This window comes from Helianthus annuus, chromosome 5 (assembly GCF_002127325.2).
Source record: "Helianthus annuus cultivar XRQ/B chromosome 5, HanXRQr2.0-SUNRISE, whole genome shotgun sequence".
Classification (NCBI taxonomy): domain Eukaryota; kingdom Viridiplantae; phylum Streptophyta; class Magnoliopsida; order Asterales; family Asteraceae; genus Helianthus; species Helianthus annuus.
Genome location: NC_035437.2, coordinates 13,311,573 through 13,331,846, shown reverse-complemented (window position 1 = coordinate 13,331,846; position 20,274 = coordinate 13,311,573). Strand labels below are relative to the sequence as shown.

Genomic DNA, 20,274 nt, shown 5'->3' with positions numbered 1-20,274 from the left:
CATCCCGCTCGTATCCATATGAATAATAGTCATCCTCCATTTCTGATTCATAATCGTCAACGTATGATGGAGGTGGAAGCTGTGAAACATAAGACACCGGTTTTTCATGTGCCCTCCTGTAGTGAGCCTCGTGGCAACCAATACATGGATGTCGTGGACCCCCGCACAATCTACACGTAAATAAGCTGAAATTTGTGTAATGCCCTGTCATCCTGCACAACACAACTCAACTACCAAGTGTAAATCATGAACATAAAAGAAATCTTTTTGGTTTTTTTTTTTATTTTTTTTCAAACTAACACACAAGATAACACACGTTGCGCACTACTCCCCGGCAACGGCGCCAAAATTTGACGTGATGTCGTGGTCACAATCAAATTTAATCCCAATAACAACTAATAGCTAGCGGTAAGTGGGTATCGAACTCAGGGAGTATGTGGAATATGTGCTATCTTGATGTATGTCTAAATTAACTAAAACAAACTAAATTGCAAAAATGTAAATTCAGAATTTTGGCGATTGGTTTTAATTACTAGATTAAACTAAATTAAATTACAAATCAAGGTTAAGTTTTGTAACAGGATAAGAGGATAGTGATCATCTCGAGTTTCAGGTTTTAAGTGACAATTAACGTTAATGTTCAACTGGAAAGAACTACATAGACATAGCTCATGCAAGATCAATTGTTTGTGATGAAAGGGAACTAAGTACTCGGATTCCTAGAACGCGAGGTTGTTACCCGATGACCAATCAACATATATCCAACCCTAATCCCTCCCATGATATCTCGATTGCCAACGGCACCAAGAACGTATGGTTCAGAACTATGATCAAACACACATTAACAATTTACAAACAATCATTCAAACACCATAATAAACTAAACAACACATGCAAAGTCTATTATTCCAGAAATTAAAGAACAAAACATAATTGTCACAAGTAAACCTTACATTCGGGATGATCACCAAGCAAACCTAGCCACTCATAGTGTGGTGAATCATCATCACAATCAAACCCTTGTTCATTCGAATCCATAACAAAGTCCTCATGTTTAGACCACTCAAGAACACAAGAAGATAGCCAAAAATCGCCCCTAAACTGCTCCAAAACCGTCCACAATGATTGGATGATGAAAAGGCACCATAAACAACCTTAAATGAGGGAGTTACAAGTTTCACGCTGGCCTCCACCGTAAATTACGGTACCACCGTAAGTTACGGTGGCTTAAAATGGTTTACGGTGGAGTTTAACTGAGTTACGGCATCAATTTTTGTCAGAGTCTACCGTAAATTACGGTACCACCGTAAGTTACGGTAGGCTTCAGCAATCAATTTTTGTTTTCTTCATAACTTTCTCGTTTCAACTCCGTTTTCTTCACCGTTTTCGCCTACGTTCTCGTAATTTCATCCTCTATCATGTTATCTTCTTAATTCTTCAATTCCAAAATTTTATTTTTTTCATTTATTCTCCGTCTTTCAATCTACAATCCAGTCGTGTCTATTCGAAGCTTTATTTCTATACTTTTAAGCTCTAAATGTACCTGAAACACAAGCAACCGTAGTTATCTAATTCAAGACAATTACATGATCAAATGAGGGATTCACTCGTCTTTTAGCACACTTAAGGGTTGTCCCATGGACCACCCGTCAGGATACTATTCTTGAATTTAGTTTGACTTCGGTGTGAAAGGTGCTACATTTAGACAATTTGCTAAGGCGTTGGCGAAACATACCCCACCCACCCCCCTAAAATTTTCATCGTACCCTGACAGACGTCAAATTAAGGGGATTTATTTGTTTGTTTTATATTATTGTGGAAGGGAAGAGTATTAGAGATTTGACAATGAGTTGAAATGGAGGGGGTGGCGGGGGTAAGTTTAACGCAACCCTTTGTCAAACTAAGATTTATACTATGACTTAAAGGATGGTGATCAATTTAGTTTGACTTTTTTTGGGTGTCAAAACTGCTGCATTTAGATAATTCTTTAGAAAAAGATTTGTACTTTGTTCATTTGAACAATAATTTGAATTTAGATTGACTTTATTTCTGGTTAAACTTCCAGACTTCTGACTTTGACTTTTGATTCTGGTCAACCTTTCCAGACTTTGACTAAGGAAAACAATGTCACCATTATGGATCATGAGAAAGGAAGTTTGATTCAGAAAGTTGTTGATGATCTGTTGGAGGAACCTCGGCTTCTTGATGGTCTCCTTGATACTTTTTGCGATATGGTCCAGTGCTAATGGGAAATAAATGTTTGTCTGCTGAAACGTTTATTCATTTGTTCTTTCGACACTTACGTCTCAATAGTCACGCTATGCAACTTTTGAAGATGTATTGGTAATTATTGCCCACAAAGTTTAATTTTAAGGATAGACATCAGCCATCTATATAGGTATTTTAGGGACCTGTTACACCTGTTTGGGTCATGTCAAGTTGGTAGCAGGTTCGGGATTTTATTACAAGATAATAAAACCCACTTTTGTTTTGGATCACATGTACTATCTGGCCAACATTCGAAACTGTGTCGTATACTTAGTCATCCGAACAGTCGTATGAACCGTAAACATGTAATCGTGGAGAATATGATCGAGGAGATCCGAATCCTTGGCTATGGATGCGGAACAGGTCTAAGGGGCGAGAATTAACTTGGGAAAGCTGGATTGTTTTTTATTTAACTTGTATGGGGATATAGTTTTGCTTAACTTTGGCTGAATACATGTAGCTGTATTCTTTTCTTTTTTTCTGGTTAATATGTTGTTAGCCAGTTTGGTGATTAATAAAGATTTTGTGGACTTCCAAAGGAAAAAAAAAGAATCGTATAGATTTATATAATTATCTGGGCACTAAATTTTTGGCATGATAGGTTCACCATAGCAGGTTAGTTTGTTTTCTCTTAATTTGAATTTATAAAGTTATAAATACGTGTGGTGTATAAAAAAGTCGTTAACGATTTGTGATTTTATAGTTTTCGTTATTTTCAATTCAATGTAATTTAATATTTACATAAATTATGGAACGTTTCTTTCATTTCAAGGTTTATGTCAATAGTGTTAAATGATATAATTCACAGACACTCAAACTAATATTGTAATATATCAAATAGGGGTGTGCATGGGTCAGTTTTGACCAAAAACCATAACCATAACCGCGATGTCGGTTAGTGGATAACCATAACCATAACCGATTTGGGTTTTCTGCAAGGCTAATCATCTAAATTAATTTGTTATTTTTATGGTTTACATCCTAAACCCCAGTTTTACAGTATCTCATGATAATCTTTCTTCGTTTTTTAGAATTGATCAAATTGGGCCATAATCTGAAGAAATGTGTTTAAGCTACGACAAGGTGTGTATAGCATTATGATTGATATTAGAAAAAAAAATAGCTATATCAGTTTCTCTTCCAGTAATTTTGTATAGCATTATTTATAAAATGATTACAGGTATGATAAAAAAATATAAAAGCTGCTCTTCCTGTCTTTTGTTCGCTTCACGTATCTTCGCTAAATCAATATGTTGGAAGGTTTGTGTATGTAGAATTAGTCTGGATACGCCCACGAAAAAAAATGCCGATTTATATTGTATTTCTCATGACAGTATGAAGGCTATGGTTAAGGATAAATGATAAGATCTTCAAAGGGGTCGATGCTTTTCAAACTAAAATAGTGCAAGACATTAAGGAGGCTACTCTCTGGTGGATGATTAACAGATCGATAGGCGTCAATCTCTCAATCTGGTCTACTTTCTCTGGTTTAGACTTTGGTTAGTGTATGTGTATAGATAATTTTTTTAAAGTGATTGGATGTGTAATGGGGTAAGAGTATTTTGGATGTATCTTAGTGTGTTTTTTTGGAAGCTTAATTGTTGTTTGTATGCCTCTTTTGGTGATTAATAAAGTTTGGTTTACTGAAGGAGAAAAAAAGGCAATTTCAACCATTTTTACCTAACGGGTGATTTGCTTTATATTTATCCTTAAATGAAGCTTTTCAAAATCATATTAGATATTACACACTCAGAATAATAATATTGTGGGTTGAATGTATGTGGCCCTATAAATATAGAGGTGTACTTTACTTTAATTTTTTTCTGTTATAGAAATTCCAATGTGATAGAATTTTTGTTGTTTCCTCTATTATTTTTTCTATATAATATAGAATAGAGGTTCCAATGTAAATGCTCTAAATATAGACGTTTACTTTACTTTCTTGCTTTTGTATGTTTTTATGGCTCTTTACAACAAGAAAAAGTTTAAGAAACCAATTAAAAATTTATGATGGAGAAAAGGAAAAGATGATACTTTAGATGTTAAAGTGCTATTTTTATACTTTTATTTGTTATAAATTAAATTTTCCTAACCGGAAATTCCGGGTTATAACCTTATTTTTTTCTATAACAGTAAAAGGGATTTATAGCAAATCAAGTGTTGGATGGTAGCCAACCAGTTAATATCTCTAAGATCCTGTTTGAGTTGTTCTTACACTTAAGTAAGAATCTATTTTTTTTTTTCAAATTAATTTCATGTATATAAAACAGTAATTAACTCTTTTGAGTTAATTACTGTTTCGTCCTGAGGTTTGTTAAAAATCACTATTTCAGTCCATTTGTTTAAAAAATGCGATTTCAGTCCGTGTGGTTTCACTTTCATGACCATTTTCAGTCTCTGTGGTTTCACTTTCGTAACAATTTCAATCCATTTATTTTGTAAGTACAGGGACTGAAATGGTTACGAGGTAGACTGAAATGGTTAAGAAAGTGAAACCACAAGGACTGAAATCGTAATTTTTAAACTAATGGACTGAAATAGTGATTTTTGACAAACCACATTGACGAAAACAGTAATTAACTCTTTTTAATAATCTAGCAATAGAGCTTTAAATTCTAAGTCGTCCTGATTGGAATTGATAATGTCAGAGGATGAATGCGATAGTGGAGTTAAAGAAGACATCATGAAAACATCATGAAGGTTTAGTTGACAAAAACTTAATTTGTAACGAACATTATGTAGATGTACTATTGGGACGTGCTCAACTGTCTCAAAATATTAGGCTTAACAAATCACACTTTAATGCTTCTACGTTTAAATTTTTTTATGTGTTTAGTTGATGTTTAGCCACCCGCGAAGCTTGCGGGGTGTTAGGCTAGTAACATAATAAAACAATAAAATTAATTAGTTTTTATTTTCTTCTCAGAAATAGGTAGCTTGTCAATCACGCTCTCCACATTCCACATTCCTAAATCCGCCCAAACGACCAAACCAATCTCAAATTCTCAACACACCAACTGCAAGATTCTCTCCCACAATGGAACCCATAAACCCTAATCCCACAACCTCACCTCTCCCACCCGGCTGCCAATTCTTCCCATCAGAGCAACAACTCATCCTCCACTACCTAACCCTAAAAAACACCGGCGATCATCTCGACCCCTCGTCTCCAAATCTCATCAAAGACCTCGATCTCTACCGCTTCGAACCCTTCAATTTACCCGAAACCGCCCGGTTCCTGTTCGGCCGTGAAGGAAAACGGAAGCACTATTACTGTTTTGCCCCTATGCCCAGGGTTAAAAGAGGAAGAGGTGAGAAGAGACCGGCTGGCTGTGGGGTTTGGAGGAGGAGTGGCTCGGTGAAAGATATTGTGGGTGCGGGTGTACAGGGGGTTGTGATGGGGACGAGGAAGACTTTTGTGTTTTATTTGGGGGAGTTGGGTAAGGCTGCTGCTGTCAGGACCAAGTGGGTTATGTATGAGTATGCATTGGTTGATCAGAAAATGGTAAGTTTTTTGGTTATGTTTGTTAATTTGATTTATCAAGTATTGATTGTGTTGACTTTATGTTGTTAATGTTAAAGTTACATAATGGTAGTGCTGTTCACGAGATGGGCTCGGCTCGATTATAAACCGAGCTGGTTTGGCTTGGTTAGGCTTGAATCTAAAAAAAGTTATTAATACATAGCTTTCAAAATTCATTAGGTTAAATTGTCATTCAATAGTTTAACAAAACAGGGTGGGGTTCTAGAGTAAACACTAGTGGATTTGCGAACTGAGTGAACAAATCCTGGCCATTGATTTGCACATGTGTATGTCTAGGATTTCATCATCAAATCCTGGCCATTGATTTACACACGTGCTGTGTTTAAAAAAGCGTGCTTAAAGCGAGCTTTAAGCGTGAAGCGCTGAAGCGCTGGAAACATCGCTTTTTTTGGTCTGAAGCGTTACATTACGTGAAGCGCTGTGAAGCGAGCTTTAAGCGCGAAGCGATGATGGTTTGAAGCGACGCTTCAGCCCAATCAGGTCACATTTGGGCCATTTTTAAAGCCCAACAGTCTTTAAATAGGGTTAATGAGGCCTGTTTCTTTACCCTAAGTGTGTTTCGACTTTAATTTATGTTTTAACTATGTTTTTATGTGTTAAGTGTGTTTTTTAATCATGTTTTTGTGTTTGTTATTGATTAACAAGTAGAATAGATCATATTGATTTGTACAATTTTTTTATTTTTTTCTTTTAATTTTGAGCGCTTCGTATACGTGAAGATCTCGCTTCGCGCTTGAAGCTTCGCTTAAAGCTTTTGGAACCAAAACGCTTCGGAGCGCTTCGCGCTTTTTTAAACCAAGCACACGTGTATGGCCAGGATTAGTTCACTCAGTTCGCAAAATACACTAGTGATCACTCTTGAACCTTATCCTAACAAAACATATCTAAAATAAGTTCAACAAGCGAAAATCAAGTTTAACCAACTACAAAATAAGTTTTAAATTTCAACGAAATACAATATAAGTTCATTAGCATCCGAATCAACACCCAAATATACCATAGATATCCAACTACACACCTAAATACCTGCTAATGGTAACCCTTTTTAATAAATATATGTTAAATGTGTTAAAGAAAGGTAAAATAATCTGAGCCGAGAGCTAACGAGCGAGCCAAACTGAGCCAGTCCGGTTCGTTATGAATCGAGTCGAGCCGGATTGGCTCTGTTTCAAACTGAGCCATATTGAGCAAGCTTTTTCCTAGCGAGATCTGAGCCACGAGCTTTTTGGACAGCCCTTAATAACAGGTTAAAGACTGTGATGCCAGCGGTGTAGATAGCATTTATCATATATTCATATGTCAATAATAAATAGAACATTTTGTTTTAGTTTGTTTAACTACAACATACAAACATGAAAGAACCTGTACACATGAATAATGTTTTAAGTTGGTTTACGGCTTCTTACACTTCATCTTGTTTTAAGATCTAGGTTTTTTTGTTTTCTTGTCCGACATTGGTTTGGATTAATGTTTTTTTTTGCTTGTAATTTTTAAAACAGTAAAAACCAAAAAATGAAAGTTATTTGGATTTGCAATCGTATAATTAATTTATATTTTGTTTATTGAAAAGCTGAATTCATCTGTAAAGTGGTAATCAAATTAGTAGCAGAACAATGTCATATTCTGTTTTAGAACATGCTAGTTTGAGTCATGGTTTTAAAAAACGTTGACGTGCGCCTCGAGGTGAAACGACCACAAAACGAATCTGAGGCGCGCCTCATGGTGTTTTTAATGTACATGCGCCTCAGAGGGGCTGAGGCGCTAAGAAAGCTGCGCCTGAGGGGATTTTGATAGTTGTTTTTGACCTTTTGTGTCCATTTCAAGCATTTCATGTCTTTTTTAAGTGTGTTTTTGATGATTTTGATGAATATGATGAAGAAATTAGTTAGTATTATCATTTTTATAATATATATAATTTTATATTTATTTATTAATACCGCCTCGGCTCTACGCCTCGTTTCGCCTCGAGGCTTACACCTCGTGAGGCAACGGGAAAACGCCTCAAAACTCGTTTCCGTTCTTTTAAACCTTGGTTTGAGTGTACCAATTTACTAATACACCAATGCTTGATCTGTATCTTTTTATAGTTTAGTTTCATTAAACATTCAACATATCGTTAATAACCAAAAACAAGAACAGGGGTGATGTCATATTGCTTGTTTCGTATTCTTATTTACTAATATTCTTGTTATTTTAACCAATTAATTAAAATTTTATATATCATTTATCATTTTTTAATAACTTTGGGTTTCTATATCAGGCTGAGGCTTCATATGTTCTGTGCCGAGTGTTTGCCAAATCTCACCACCAATACAACACCTCAAATGATAAAACGAAGCCTTTGGTTGAGACCGTTAAAACAGTGAATCACATTGGTATCCAGTGCGATGAAAAGGTAAGTTTTGTTGATTCTGCCAAAAATAATTGTAAGGAAACTTCTTACTTCAAGTGGTAAACTTTGTATTAAGATCTTGGGGCAGTTTGATTTATATCCTTTCTAGTTTGGAAAAAAATGGTTGTTAAATGTTATGTCGACCTATTAACTCAATTAACATGATGGTTTAAAAAGGTTATGCATGTCATAAATGGGTTAAACATTTCAACTCGTTTAGACATGATTTAATTACGCTAATGTCATTAACATGTCTACCTGTTTATGACTCGAAGTCGTTTTAACTTTGTGTCTTGTCGTGTTAGCGGGTCGTGTCATAAACTGCTAGCTTGACCATAAAGGTCAAAACGGTTTTGTTCACTTACAAAGTTTTTTAAGCATCTTTAGTTATCTAACTTTTGATATTCATTTATGGATATATGCAGGTGAATTCACTGGCCTTTGACGGAGACTTCCTTGAGCTAGATGATCTTCTAGCTCCTCTTTAGTGGGTCAAACAAGATCCAAATTATTAATGGGCATGATTATATCTCCCATCCAATTGAATGATGATTACCTCAACTCAAAATGGAAAACCTTAAAGGTTTAATGGAAACTCTGAGAAATTGGTCAATATATTCTTCAGCTGTGAAGATGGCAATACTGCCACAATGGTAGCTATGTCCACCAAGGTATATTGTTACCTACCTCCACTTATTTGTTTTCTTGTTACCGAACTGTCAGTCAATCGGGTCTTTTGGATTGGGCATGCAGATTCGACAGCCAGTTTTGGTGTCATGGACCAGATGCTTCAGGTCGCCTGTGTCATCCAGGCTGGCTTTTGTCGGGTTGGTTATCTTTCTTTTTCCCGAATGGAATTGGTTTAGGATTTGTTAAATTATGTAATATATGGAGATAAGTATTTCTGAATGGTTTATGTAATAGTGTGATAATGTAGTTCAATTCGAGATGTCCCATGGTGGTTCACAAATCCGGCTTTTTGAAAAACCGGAACCGGGTTCGAGTAAAATCAGGTTTACAAAATCGGGCTTTTTGAAAAACCGCGTTGGGTCTGGGTCCGGGTTTTATACCAAAATTGTATACCCTATATACCCGGGTTCGGGTATGGTCCGGGTCGGGTTTTCTAAAAGCCGGGTATTATAATACCCTATTTTCGGGTTCTGGTGTGCATTGGGTTGGGAAAAACCTGCACCGGGTATTAAAAAAACCCGACAGGGTAATCAACATAATCATGATAAATTCGTTAAACTTAGTTTCAAAACTGTAATATATACATACTACGTGCAGGGCCTAGGGATGGCAATGGGTCGGGTTTAAGACGGGTTTAGGTAATCCCAAACCCAAACCCAAACCCGATTAGATAAAACTATCCTAAACCCGTCCCAAAACCCGTCGGACATCGAGTATACCCACGAGTTTCGGGTAAACCCATTAATCTAAAAAAATTACTTGTTGGGTATACATGACTCAAACCCGGCGGGTACCTATTGGCTAACTACTAAAGCATTATCATCACGAAAATATATCAAATAGTGGCAAAGTATATAAAATAAAATACCTCAATATAAACAAAAATTTCAAATTCATAGATGACAAAAATAGTGCAAAGTCGATGTTTCACGATTGTTAGTACAAGAGGACAATGTTGGTGTTTCAAAAAGTGGCACCAAATGTTACAAAAAGAAAGTGTATGCCATTCGCCCATTCGTGAAGACCATGTAGACGTGTGGTCATGTTTGCACCCTCATTCCTTTAAATTGTTTTTCTATAGTTAAACAAATAAAAGAACACAATAAATTTAAGACATAAAATGTATAGTATACTTACCTCGTCACTATCGTCGTAGTCACGTTCAATTGTTTGACAATATGCTTTGGTTTCTTTGGAACAATTTGCTATGTATATGAAAAAAATAAAACACGATTAATATATAAAATAATTTTACAAAAGTAAGCAAATGTGGTTACCTCTTATCTCATTTAACAACCAACTTTGAGCACTAATCTACGCTTCCATTGTGCTTGGAATTTGGATGAAGATAACTACGACGAGGACTTACCAATCTACCACTTGTACTAAAGGAAGACTCAGAGGCAACGATTGTTATAGGGATTGCTAATACATATCGGGCTACTCTTTGGAGCATCGGGTATTATTCAAACCGTTTGTTTTCCACCAAGCTAGTATATCAAGATCCATGTTTGGTGGACATACTTTCTCTTCAAGATAATGGTCAAGCTCTAATAAGATACCTCTTATAACATTCAAATATAAGTTTTGTGTGCAACTATATTAAATGGAAACAAGTATGATAACCACATCTTTTCGAACAACAAAAAAACTAACTACATATTATTTTCTCTTTACATCAAACCAAAGATCACATATTTCGTATGAAACACATAGCATTGAACACGAATCTAGGGTTAGAACTTACATGTTTACAAGTCTAGTAGAGACCGGATGGAGTGACGATGAAGACGAATCGTCCTTTGATTGTTTCTTTAGAGTGAATGAGAGAAGGCAGAACTCCAAAAGTCTCAGTTAGTCGGTTCGTGGCGTAACTGTGTAAGGCTAAGGCATGACACCATTTTTTTGGAAACTTAAAAGTCTTATTAGGAAATAAAAAGATTTACGTTGGGGATTGGGAAATTGAGATTTTAGGGTAATGTGTGACTTTTGAGTTTCCCCATGGGCACTACGGAGACCCCAATACTAATAACCGAAAAAAACTTACCATTACTAATGCAACTTGTTGGGATTGAACCCTACCAGAGGAACAAATAATAAAAGCCAAAATCGGATCACAACAGTGGACTCAAAATAAGCAGTTGTTTACACTAAGCTTTCCCCTTGACAGTGGTAATCTAACAGCTGATGGATCTTAAGTACTGCTCACTATAACAACTGATGAACCAAACACTGATAAAACTCTAAAGACTACTGAAGACAAACGATGTTTGCTCTATCTACTGTTGTTTCCTAAGTACTGCTGAAGACACAAAGCACTGCCAATTCAAGGACTGATCACCTTTGAAGAAAGCATTGATCCTCAACATCAGTGCTTAAGCTACAACAGCGGAACGTGAAGCAGTAGTTATCTCTTGTTTTGTATTGTACCTATAATCAGTTGTTAAGACATCAGTAGTTTGTATAGAGCAGTGCTTATAGGTTGTTAGATGTCACTATCATGGTGACGTCAGCTGAGATGCCTCAGTGGTTTGGTTTGCCTATAAATGGAGCAGTACCCTGTACTGTTACATTTGATTGACTGAGCAAGTTCTTCTTCTCACGTTTAATCCTTTCATCTTGTGCAACCAACCTTGGAGCATCAGGCTGAGGGGGAGTTTAGTATTGTAAGCATGCTTGTAATCATTTTCTTTGTATTGTAATCATTAGACGTAATGATGAATCATGTTTATCAAAAACTATTTCTCCTTCTAATTGTGTTTACAAAGTTTGTATTCATTTCCGCTGCACTTAATCTCAATTTATATCTATTGATTTGTTCATATTATACAAACAAACACAATCATGGCAGCCTCCGATCCTAACAATTGGTATCAGAGCCTGGACAGTCAAATTCGATCTAACAATCAATTTGACATAACAGTTCAGCTCACAATTCATTGATACTAAGGTTGGTCGCAGTTAGTTGAAAAACAGAGCAATAAGAAATCATGTTCAAAATGACTATTCTAAAGCTCTGTAAAACAACCAAGATGTCATATGATTCAAAAATTTCAAACAACAAGTGATGTCATACACAAATCACCCATAGTTTTTAGATCTGGAAACATGTCTGGTAGCTATGGTATGATTATCGTTATTCAAAATTGATCTCAACTGTTGTTATGAAATTTGTGATGATCTCATCATATTTTTTACTAAAGTATGAACCTCAAAATAACAAAACCTATGATCATATAAACATTAGCGTTTTGTTAAAGAGGGAAATAAAACTTTAGTCATGAAGTCTTATGTGTTGAAAAACAGGTTGAGAATCCTCAAAAGGACCAAAATCAACCCTGTCAAAACACGTTAAGAAAATCAGGGGTCAAAACATTCCAAATCATACGTAATGAGAGATTTGGTAATAAAACATGTACAAATGTGGCCAGATCTTAAAACATTACTGAAAAATGATTCTGGATTAAGTATTCCCTCAATCAAATCTCCCAGTAAGTATTCTCTATACTTATGAATGGGAAGGGTAAAAAGGGAAGAAGAAAGTGAACAAAACTCAAAAGTGTGTTTATCTCAAAACCTTTGAAGTGAAAAGAGAAGAGTATAAACATAAAACACTCATGAGTTCAAAGTTTGGGAAACAATGGTCATTATGCAACTGTGAGCATGCATTCATTCATTCAGGAAAAGTTCAGGTCAAATTAGTATCCAGTGATTGTACTTAGAAGAAAACTTTGCAATCAATTGATAAGAAAACGATTCCAAAACTTGAAGATGATAAGATTGTGAACTTATTTGAAAAAGTTACCAGATCCATTTAATGTTATTTTCAAAACATTCTTTAACCATTTTCTTTTTTTTTTTAAAGGAGTTTTTCTCTAATAAAACCAGATATATTATTTTTTATATATAATATATTTTGATCTTTTACTCATTTTTGATAGTAGAAGTTCATTTCTGGTCAGGATATAATTTTCTTATTTTTGTGTGAAATTATTCCTAAAAATATATCAAAAGGAAATGGTACATATATTAAAGTCATATCAAACTCAAGCTTGGTTATTATAGATCTAAAATTGATTGCAAATTGTTTTTAAACTACTGAGATACTCATGTTCTAGTTTAAATAATTGGACACAAAATGAGTAGCCTTAGTAAAGAAATTCTCATCATCTGGAATACTAAACCACTGTCAGGAAATAATGAACATGTGGTAAACCTTGAACAAAATTTCCTAGAAAAACTACTGACAAATCAATCTCGACAATTTGCATCTAAAATTGCTGAGTATAGCATTTTTGCAGAATAACAATTGGTGGATATGATATTGTGTTTACACAAGTCAAAATCAATCCTCACATCTGACCAAGCAGATGCTAAAATTACGTATCAAAAGTTAAAACACTGCTGCACTCACAGTTGTTAGAACAATGGACTTTTTACCACTGTTGTCCCCTATCTGCTATTGTGTCTCAAACATCTGCTCTCTAAAGTCTGTCCACTGCTGAAAGTCAACCCCTGCTCCTTTATTATCTTGAAAAACACTGATGTTCAAAATCATTGTTCTATCCACTGATATGCTATCCACTGATAGTAAAAATGTCCCACTGCTTCATTTTATTACCGTTGTAACTACTGATGCTTGATCCATCAGTGGCTGTCAAAACAACTGTCCTCCATTATTTACTCTTTCATTAGGGGCTGGCACGTGGTCAGTTTTTAGCCGTCGGATCATTATAACCGCTGCCACATCAGCACTCACTTTTTCCCTAAATAAAACCCTGATCAAAACCCCAAACAGGGTTTCACTGTCGAATTGAATTCCAAACATTCTCTTCACAAAGCAGTTTCCCACTCTTCTTCACAAAAACATTCTTCGATCTTCTTCATAAAAAATGACGAAATCAAAATCGAAATCCAAATCAAAACCATCATCCTCCTTTATTCCAACAGACGCCACTCAAATGGCCGTTGAATCGAACGAGATACCATACAAATCACCTCACAACTATGTGGGTATTCTCACAAAACCCACTTCCAATAACACTTTCGACTCCATTCTCGACATATTATCTGCATCAAAGTACAAAACTTTGATAACAGCAGATGCTCCCATCTATCTACAAACCCAGAGAGAGTTCTGGAAAAAGGCTACCCTTGAGAAACAAGGAGACATTGTCATAGCCATAAACTCCTCGATACAGGGTAAAAAGATTCAAATCTCTCCACAATCCATTTCAGAAGTCTTCAAACTCGATGATCTGAAAGGTAACACCTCTTTTTCTAAAACCGAGTTGAAAAAGAATTTCATAAATAGGGGTTATGCAGAGCAACCAAAAAGGGATACCTTACAAAAAGGTTTTTTCCCTTCTGCACCAAGGTTTTTATTTCACACACTGCGGATGTGTGTTTCTAATAAAACAACTTCTTTTAATGAAATATCATCAAAAATTCAATGTCTGGGATATGCAATTTTGAATAATAAAAACTTGAACTATTCCTAGGAGATTTTTGATGATTTAGTAAAGAATGTTGATAGCAAAGCATTTCTGCTCTTTCCAAGGTTTTTAAGTTATTACTTTGAACAAAAATTTGAAAAGGAAGATGCAGAAGTGCCCAAACAAGGTACTTATTTTAAAATTAAATGTTTAAAGCCTGAAACATTCTCTAGAATGATGGCACCAATAAAAACAAAAGCAGAGGTACCTGAGCAGAATTTGGCAGATGAAACTGCTCGTCAGGTATCGGCTGCTGAGCCCACTGCTCCAGGTGATCAAAGCAGCACACCCACTGTTTTGAAACCCACACCTGCCACCACCAAAAAGACCAAAAAGAAAATATCCAGAAAGCCCACCAAACCCAAAACAAAGACACCTCTGGAAGATGAGATCCCAGAGTCAATGCCAGTGACAGCACAAAAGTCACCAATAACCACTGCTGCTACTTCCTCACAACAGATGGAAGAAAGATCTCAACCCTTGCCTCAAACTCCTCCTGCATCCTCACAAAAGGATCTGGTTGTATTCACAGGGACACCACAATATGAAACTCTGGACCCACTTGGATCCATCTTCCACAGTCCTAATCCCAAGGACATGTCTCTTTCAACCCCCTTACCTTCACCCTCCATTTTACCACCATTAATAAAACCCTTGTTGCAAGCAGTTGATATAACTCAGACACAAACCAGTTCCTCTCAATCACCTATCATTGAGAGTATACTCCCACAAGTGACTGGGTCTGATGCTGATATTTCTGCTATCCCAGCAATAAATGAGGATGTTACACTGCAGGAATTACAAGTAATTCCTGTCAGTAGTTCAAGTGGAGCAGCCACTACAAATGTTGAACCCATTGGTTTACATTTGGACAGTGGTTTCATTCATAAGACTCCCTTGAAGGCAATTTCTTCAACAGCACCTGTGAGAACTACCAGTGAGTTTGTTCTACCCACTGGTACTCTCAAAAGGCTCTCTAGTGCTGAAGAAATAAGTCCCCAGTACCAAGAACAAGGGGCATCAATGAATGACTTCTGGGATTCAGTTCCTAAGTCCTACATTGGTAAAACCACTGCTGGTGGGGATTCAGATGATCCCGTTAACTCGGGTGATGGTTCAAAATATCAGGAATTGACGGTTAGGGTTGAAAACCTGGAAACCTCAGTTGCTGAAATAAAGGATATGGTGCAGCAGCTGTTAAAAGCTCAGAAAGACCAATCCACTGATGTTCCAGCTCAAGCATCTGCTCAACAAGCACCTGCTGCAAATGAGTTATGGAACATGTTCCAACCACTGCTGGAACGACAAAAACAGATGGCTGATCAGCAACATGCTATACATGTTTAAAACATAACAAATATGGTGGAATCACGGTCTAAAGATACTCAGGCAGATATTAAAGCTATCAAGGCTCATATACAAAGTGCCTCTGGAAAAGTTCCTTTCACTGTCCTCTTCATGAATGACCCCTTCCCAGATAATACCAAAAAGCGGGAGAAGATCAAATTGAAAAAGAAAGGAATTGATGATGGCATCTTTATTGAACCAGAAAATAGCCAAACTAAAACTATAGTATCAACACACACCACATCACCACACACCATCACAACTACTTGTCACACCCCCAAAATCCACCTGCGGAGTACTACCGCTTGGAGGCGTGACTGACCAGGATCCAGCCACCAATCATATTGAACAGGCATATAAATAGTTATAAAAATCTAACCAATACGATTGGTGTTCAAACAAAACATAGTTTAAGTTGTAAGCGGAAGCATAAGTCTTAAAGTTAAAACATAAGTTCAATTGTTTTCAATTTTAACATGGCACGCAGCTATCCGTGTCCCACAACGACTCTCCTCCATGCAAGCTCCAGCTAAGCACCTATGGTCCTGCAAAGCATGTAGTAACGAGTCAACAACAAGTTGAGTGAGTTCACGGTTGGGTGTTCGTTTTAGTTTGTTTCGAAAACAGTTTCCTTTATCTGGCATCCTGCCGTGGGGGTTACCCCATAATTAAAAACGTGTCTTATTTGTTCCCGGTTACTCTGGCATTCCAGCCGTGGGGGCTACCCCATGTTAGTTATCTTGCTTTTCGGCCGTGGGGGCTACCCCATGTATGCACTAGACTCGTTACCATATCGACTGCTGACTGTAGTTATGTTTATGTGCCCTGAAACTGTCAATGTCTATCATCATTGACGTGTCCCAGATCCATTAGTTCACGCCCGTCCTCTGCGGCACGGTGTGAGGTTTGTCAGACCTAAATAGCACTATCTAACTAATGACCCGCTCGCCATTGGCCCGGCGATTAAGTCGATATAAAAGGAGGGACTTCGTGATAGAGTTTTGGTCTAGTACGAGTTGTCTGTCCATCAGGACGAGGAATCACATTCCTGAACCATCGCTGTCCTACCCAAGGAGGACGAGGAATCTACGTTCCTTAACCCCATTCCCAACCCAGGGAATCCCATGCTTGGTAGAGGGTGTGAACTCACCTTGGTTTGCTCGGCAGTAACACAGAAGGTCAATCAAGTTGCGAGTAGTCAACTATGTCCTAACATAGATACTATTCAAGTCAGGTTGTATCCAAGTAGTGCACGTACAAGTAACAATCATGGCATACAAGTTCTTATCATGGCAGTTCATCAGTAGTTCACAACAATTTCCACAGTAACATTCACGCATTAAACAGTAGCACAAGGAGTCCATAAGTCCGGCCCACTAACTTAGGCCCGAAATTGTGCAAGTCCAACAAGTGTGGTCTCGAGTCGAGACTGTGCGGTCTCGGGTCATGCAGGTATTGGTCTCGAGTCGCAACCGGACTCGCAAGCATGGTCTCGGGTCATGCTGTTTGTGTGATGATCATGTGTGGTCTCGAGTCGAGACTAGGGATTCTCGGCTCGCAACCTGTGTCGCAACCTGTGGTCTCGGGTTGTCATGCTTATGTCTCGAGTCGGAACCAGGGGTCTCGACTCCCCAGCAGTTGCTGATTCTGTACAGTTGTACTATCCAATAGAATTTCAATTCCATGCACCCTAATGTGTACTATCCACTTAAACATGTTTTGTTGTCTAGCAATTACCCAAAATGGATCAAACAAATCAGATTTCAAATATTCAAAGCATCTTCATAGCACATTCAACTAGTCCTTCATATATTCACCATGTTCTTCAAATATTCAAATCACATTCATATCATGTTCATGTTGTTCCTCATGTATTCAAATAGTTCATCGATAAAATTTATACTAGCATATTCAAGCAATGTAACATCATGCTTAAATAAGATTTATCTTCCATATGTTAGTCCGATTTCATGAACATTAACAACCAATGGTTTAAACTTCATTTAAACACAAAATATCATCAATTCATCAGGCAATATGACCGAAATCAAGACATGTTAACCGATTTATCATCATCATACATATGAAATCATCATTTGACAACAAGTAGCTATATTTTATCAAGCAACATCTTTAGCATAGATAAACAATTATCTCATGTGTAAACTTAGCAAGCAAACCCACTATTATAATCATCAACCCAACACAAAAACACAAGAATCACTAACCGGTTAGGGGATGGGAAAGGTGAATTCCAAATGTCGATTCCAAGCTTGAACCAAAGATCCTAGTGCCAACCGATTGGATCCGAGAATGAGGAAGTGTGTTTGTGTTTCTAGGGTTTTAGTGAGAGAGGAAGTAGAAGAGTGTGTGTGTTGTCCAAAGATGATAGTGTTGGTTAGCAACAAGGATATATACTAGCTTCAAGTGGTGTACCCTAATGGGTTTTCGAATAGGCTAAGGGGTGTGCGGCCCAACCCGGCCCAACAGTTACTGTTCACTCGAGACCGCATGGTCTCGAGTCGGGCTCTTGGTTCTCGGTTCATATATGTACACGCATACATACAATTACAACACATAAACGTAACACGCAATCACATAGGATGTTCACATATGTCACTAGAATAGCAAGTTAATTAGTCGCAAGGTGTTTCAAGCAAGTTACATAGAGGTACACTGAAAGGTTCTAAATTTCGAGTTGTCACATCATCCCCAAGTTGAAAGAAATTTCGTCCCGAAATTTGGTAAGCACTCACTGAGGAAGCTAGTTAAGTTGTACGGTTTTCCTGGTTTTCCTGGGGTGTCACATCCTCCCCCCGTTGATCTGGAATTTCATCCCGAAATTCCGTAGCTTCAACCTCAGTAGCGGTTGTACTGTTTGCGAATAGTTGGGGATACTTTTGTTTCATCTGATCTTCGCGCTCCCAGGTGAACTCTGGGCCGCGACGTGAGTTCCAACGAACTCGAACGAGAGGTATTCTAGTGCTCTTGAGGACCTTAACATCCCGGTCCGTGATTTCGACTGGTTCCTCGACGAATTGTAACTGTTCGTCGATAGTGAGTTCCTTCAGAGGAACTATGTGAGTCTCATCTGACAGACACTTCTTCAGATTCGACACATGGAAAACGTTGTGAACTGCACTCAGTTCCGCTGGTAAGTTCAGTCTGTAGGCCACCTTGCCTATTTTCTCGATGATTTCAAAAGGTCCAACGTATCGTGGGTTAAGTTTGCCTCGTTTACCAAAACGAACCTGTCACACCCCGATTTCCACGTGTCTCACCGGTGGGCCCGGTGGGGGATTACCGTGACGATGTTGGCAACAATATAGTCAAACCACACAATTATATAATGCACAGCGGAAGCATAAGATAAATATATAAATTTCAACCTCTGATGATAATATCAATGTATTACAGAAGTTGAATATCCACAGTGGATCGTAAATAAAGATAAAGTATTGTTCCATTAGATACTGCAATCAAGCTTGCGAGGCTTATCCCGACGCTAGGGAGCTAATACCAGCCAATTACGTTTAGGTACCTGCACTTAATCTTTTTGGGGAAAATACGTCAGTTTACACTGGTAAATACATTCAACTGACACATTTGAAAATGTTTATTAAAATTGATTTGAATGCACAAGGCACAAACTCTTTTATAACTTGGGAAAATTCATAATTATCTTGTGAACGTTTTACATGTTCTTTTATGCGTTCAGTAGCCCGGGTCGTGCCGGGTTAAAGATTTATAGACACACCACGTTTGCGTAAAACCGTAGTACAGAAACCAACGGCTACGTCTTTTAGTTTTAATGTCGACACTTTATACCGGGTGTACGCCTACACCGGGATGTCGATGGTCGTGGCCATTTCGTAAAATGATGCCGAGGATATCCGGGACAACGGTCATTAAACCCCCCAAAGGCTTATAAGCAACAAAACTGTTTAAATGAGCCGATCATATTATTTAATTATCCACCTAAGCGATGGATGAATATAATGCTCAATCAAGCGGTATTAATATACCGTAACCCAAGCCCATATAGGGGAAATAAGTCAAAAGTATTTACCTTTGCAAGTATTAATCCTTAATTTAGATCAAGTCACCGATAGCTTTTACTGGGGCTCCTAATCTGGAACGAAGGTTTTAATTAACCTCTTAGAATCCTAACGGTCCTTATATTAGCCGTAGCTTAAACCGGTTGATTCCGATATATAGATATGGTTAATTCGCACGAAAAGGCGAAAACCGAGAATGGAGTATGATTTGGACCCAACAAGTTCAGAGACTTGTTTCATATGGGTTTATAGTTCATACTCTGGATTTTGGGGTTCAAATAGTATAATTTGACCCGTATCGGCTATTGCACGAAAACTAGTTTCATGAGCCGTACCGTGTGCGCGAATAGGCGAAACGGTTAACCATAAGAGTCGTACGCTTATTTCCTAAGTCAATATGCCTTAAAAGTATTCTGGTATCAGTAGGATACCTTCCGTAATGCCCGTAACGAGTTTAAGTTAATATTATGCCCCGTAGGG

The 20,274-nt window shown here is 37.4% G+C and overlaps 1 protein-coding gene across 2 annotated transcripts; it reads left to right on the top strand.

The window, feature by feature from the left end:
- The first annotated feature begins 5,224 nt into the window (after positions 1 to 5,224).
- Positions 5,225 to 9,153, top strand: LOC110940010 (NAC domain-containing protein 72). 2 transcript variants are annotated; one of them, XR_002592721.2, is made up of 4 exons: positions 5,225 to 5,773; positions 8,073 to 8,207; positions 8,630 to 8,875; positions 8,958 to 9,153. XR_002592721.2 is itself a non-coding variant. In XM_022181570.2 (3 exons), the coding sequence occupies exons 1-3, from the start codon at positions 5,306 to 5,308 to the stop codon at positions 8,690 to 8,692; spliced, it is 666 nt and encodes a 221-aa protein (XP_022037262.1). In that variant the 5' UTR covers positions 5,225 to 5,305; the 3' UTR covers positions 8,693 to 9,153. The 2 variants fall into 2 exon arrangements, 1 of the variants encoding a protein (XP_022037262.1); XM_022181570.2 differs by having other exon boundaries at positions 8,630 to 9,153.
- The last annotated feature ends 11,121 nt before the right edge of the window (positions 9,154 to 20,274 follow it).

Excerpts from the sequence above, each read along its gene's own strand:
- LOC110940010 (XM_022181570.2), top strand. The coding sequence starts at position 5,306 with ATGGAACCCATAAACCCTAATCCCACAACCTCACCTCTCCCACCCGGC. Across the intron at positions 5,774-8,072 it reads CATTGGTTGATCAGAAAATG|GCTGAGGCTTCATATGTTCT; the intron begins GTAAGTTTTTTG and ends TTTCTATATCAG. Across the intron at positions 8,208-8,629 it reads GTATCCAGTGCGATGAAAAG|GTGAATTCACTGGCCTTTGA; the intron begins GTAAGTTTTGTT and ends GGATATATGCAG.